At 38.7% G+C, this 3653-nt stretch overlaps 1 protein-coding gene across 2 annotated transcripts in view; it reads right to left on the bottom strand.

Annotated features, from left to right (window-relative positions):
• Positions 1 to 3653, bottom strand: part of LOC104827143 (probable tRNA (guanine(26)-N(2))-dimethyltransferase 2) — a 5039-nt gene that overhangs the window by 410 nt on the left and 976 nt on the right. The window contains exons 2-12 of one of the 2 annotated variants that reach the window (XM_010560230.1): positions 2782 to 3075; positions 2568 to 2655; positions 2349 to 2470; positions 2048 to 2187; positions 1893 to 1965; positions 1543 to 1631; positions 1325 to 1430; positions 957 to 1169; positions 656 to 850; positions 338 to 415; positions 6 to 209 (exon numbers count right to left, since the gene is read on the bottom strand). In XM_010560230.1, coding sequence (XP_010558532.1) covers positions 6 to 209; positions 338 to 415; positions 656 to 850; positions 957 to 1169; positions 1325 to 1430; positions 1543 to 1631; positions 1893 to 1965; positions 2048 to 2187; positions 2349 to 2470; positions 2568 to 2655; positions 2782 to 3075 — 1602 coding nt within the window. Of the gene's footprint in view, positions 210 to 337; positions 416 to 655; positions 851 to 956; positions 1170 to 1324; positions 1431 to 1542; positions 1632 to 1892; positions 1966 to 2047; positions 2188 to 2348; positions 2471 to 2567; positions 2656 to 2781; positions 3076 to 3653 lie in introns of both variants that reach the window. The other variant, XM_010560229.2, reaches the window with a different exon arrangement.

Here is a 3653-nt window from a genome sequence, read left to right as displayed (position 1 = left end):
TCTTCCTGGTTGTTGCCTTCTTCTTCCTCATGGTGGTGTTTGAGATGGCCGTTCACAGCTTCAGGACCAAGGAGAGAGATGTGTTTGCTTGTGATTTGGCGACCAGCCCTTACCTTTGGGCCCCAATGCTTTTCTGGGTTTGGCAGAAAGCGAGCTACTTTCTTCGCCTGGGCCTTGCTAAGTGAACCAACGCAGCGCGAGAAGTCCACCTGTAGCAGAGAACGGTTGTTCAGAGATATCAGAATTCAGCACTTTTTAGCAAATCCGAAGATGTATATACTGGAAGTTTTAGACTTTAAAGATATCAAACAAGTGTCACAGAGAGAGAGAGAGAGACCAGATGAGATGGTTCTTTGGACAGAATCATACTTCCAGGAAGATCACATGATTGAGCCTTCACAGGATGATTCTTAACCTACGGTCGAATAAAAAACTCATTCATCAATGGAAAGGATCTCAAAAGCAGGTTCCACAAACGTGATATGTATGTATTAACTCGATATCATCAGTTTGCAGCTAACATCATTCCAGCCAATCGATATTGTGATCACACAAACCATGTATGTGATTAAGTATGCAATAATTCATACTAGGATCTTTCTATGATAAAAAACAGTTTACGCATTTAGATGGAAAAAAAACTAAGGCTCCTTACCCAGCAGCGCATGATATCCCAGATGACATCCATGGGAGCATCTGTCTTAAGCCCAAGTGGGTTCACATGGGTCCCCGAGATTCGAAACTTTGCGTTGATCACTGCTGATCGGAACATTGCAGCTGAAGGTGAAGTGCATTTTAGGGTTGCACAGAGATTGTGCAAGCTCAAGAAGAGAGGAACATCCGGTAATTCCTGCATAGACAGATCCCAAATGGAAACATTAACCTCAATGACTCATCCTCTGCTTAAAATTGATCCAATAAAAAAAAAGAGTGTAATAAAAATCCGGCAAGCTTGCCTCTGAAATTGTTGTCAGGACAGCACAAATCCGGTCACAAGCAGGGTATCGATCTTTCATGGATTTTACACCGTTTAGTATCAAAGTCACCCATTCTTGATTGTGTATGGGAGCAGACCATATCGGTCCACCCATGTTATATTTCTTTCCACAATGGATGCAATCCTGAGGAACAACAGGACCAGTTGCTGGAAGATACCGGATGCTGTTATTCTGCAAACATTACAAAAACAAGAATGAAAATATATCAGAAAGAGGGTAACATCCTCGGATATGAATCTGTTTTCCAATTAATATAAACGCCTAGTAGAAGGTGATTGTTCTATCATCATCACAATTACAGAGGACGTGGAACTTCTACCACATACCTTAGGGAGAGATCTTCCAACAGGCTGAAGATGAAAGGAATCACAACCGGTGCACTGATAAACATATGAGAGCTTGAGTGGAGTGTTTTTCATTGCACTTGCCGAGCTGCATGTCATTACCTTTTGGATTTTAGCAATAAAATATATTAAAATTTAGGACAGGACATTTGTATACCCATAAATGAGTTTAAGTGTTTGAGTCTATGAAGGAAACTAACGTGTAGACGCGGACAAAAACACGAACATAGAAATCCATTTGCACAGATAGGACAGGAACAATATACCGCCTGTAGCGGTTTGCATGGCTCTGCATTAAAAAATTAAAACAGAAATCAGTGCATCAAATAAAGCTTTCAGAGAATATATTGCACAACAGAAGCTGGCAGATAATACAAGTGAAAAAAGAAACAAAAGGTTAATAGAAGAGGAATTTGATGCATGAAAAAGGTCTAGCCAAGTAAATGATATAGCTTAGTCCCGTTTCCTAAATCATGAGAAATATATACAACCAATGAAGATTAAGTGTCAGATATAAACATTGTTTACTTCTCACGAATGTAAAATTTACCTCGATGCTGGCAAGAAGGATCCTCAGAGCCATCTCATGACAGTACTTTCCTCTCAATGGATAAGAACCGTATCTAATTGACAAAGATTAGGATGGTTAACAAAAAAAAATCAAGAAAAGTATGTTTTAAAGGAAGGTGAGATGGGAAATCTCACTTGGAATAGCAGACCTCTCCATTACCGCCGCATAGCACTGCCATATCAGTTGCTGTACACATCAGCAACCCTCCATCAACAACTGACTGGACAGCTGAATCAAGGAAGATAGATGGCGAACCATATGGATCGAGATCAACCTATGAAAACATTGATCAAAATAGTTTAAAAAAAACGATCATGACAATATCAATATGATTGTGATAAAGTAACACAGATGTCTAGCCAAACATTATCAGTCTGATGTCAAAGTTGAAAACAAATACAAGTGTGGATAATAATGTAAACAATGAACCCATACCATATCAAATTCTTTTGGGTGGGTGAGCATGTATACACGAGCATCAGTGTGATGTGACTCCACCTTTGAAGAAGCCATTGAGCCATTGAACTTTATGTTCCTCCGACAAGCTTCAACGGATGCTTTAAAAACGAAAAATGCCAATATGATATCATACATGGATGCCAGGAAATGAGGAAAAAATGGGTACTAATATTCCTTTCCAAGTAAAAAAAATACCTTCATCATTATCTAGGGCCACAACTTGACCAATTCCATCAACTTCACGAGCATATCTCAAAGCCCTTAAACCGGAAGCAGACAATGCCTGAAAATTTAAAATACACACCAAAAAAAAGGAACAAAGTTCATCTAACTATGAAGGCAATGCATTGCAAAACAAGACAACAAAGTGACAGTTATGACTGTCACAAAAGAAAGAACATAGAAGAACCTCAAGCAATCTCGGTGGCTTCAGTTCTCTCCGAGCCGATTCCTCAGTGGCCTTGGAAGGTTCATTTGATGCGCAAGACGGTCCATTTCCAAGTGCCACTTCATGTTCTCCGTTAATTTTCCCATTATTCATATTGTTCTCACTGGGAGCTTCTTCCTTAGCAGCTTCAGAAGCATCTTTCTCAGATACTTTCCCAGCATGTTTATTTCTTTTAGATAACATAGCCTCATGCTCTTGCTTGCGTTTGATTATAAATGCCCTTAGGACAGCAATAGACATGTCCCTGTTGTTGACCTAAACATAAGACACACACAACAAGTAAACAGTTCAGCTCACACTCAGAATCCCAGTAATAGCTAAAAGCAAAACATTAATCTTCCAACCAAAAGGAAAACTTCAGTGGAAATCTTGCAAGAAGCTCTTAGCAAAAATCCAGAAACCACAAGGCAACGCATCAATGGCTGTAGAAAGTAAGGATCAATACCATCTTTGTTGAGCTAGCTTTAGAATGATGAGGAATAATATTCCATTATATATCTAACTTTTGATTTCACATTTGCCACAAGTCGAAACAGTTACAAGAAGAGATTACCAAGTTCCTCTCAGCTGCCAAAGCGGTGACAATGATACAAATTCAGAACAAACCAACCGATAAACACAAAGAAACCAATGAATGAAACATACACACTAACTCCATGGCCCCAATTCCAAGTCTCCTCTCATTAAGAACTAATCAACATATATATACATATATATATATATATATATATATGCATTCATAGCAGTCAATTGTTAGCATGAAAGAATAACACTTGTCATCTAAAATTTATTCCTAATGGCTTCTTTAGGAATCAAACAAAAAACCAATAAAC

The sequence above is a fragment of the Tarenaya hassleriana genome, unplaced genomic scaffold (genome assembly GCF_000463585.1).
Source record: "Tarenaya hassleriana unplaced genomic scaffold, ASM46358v1 Cleome5, whole genome shotgun sequence".
In the NCBI taxonomy this organism is placed as follows: domain Eukaryota; kingdom Viridiplantae; phylum Streptophyta; class Magnoliopsida; order Brassicales; family Cleomaceae; genus Tarenaya; species Tarenaya hassleriana.
Note: the sequence above shows the minus strand (reverse complement) of the source record. Positions and strands in the feature narration are given on the sequence as shown.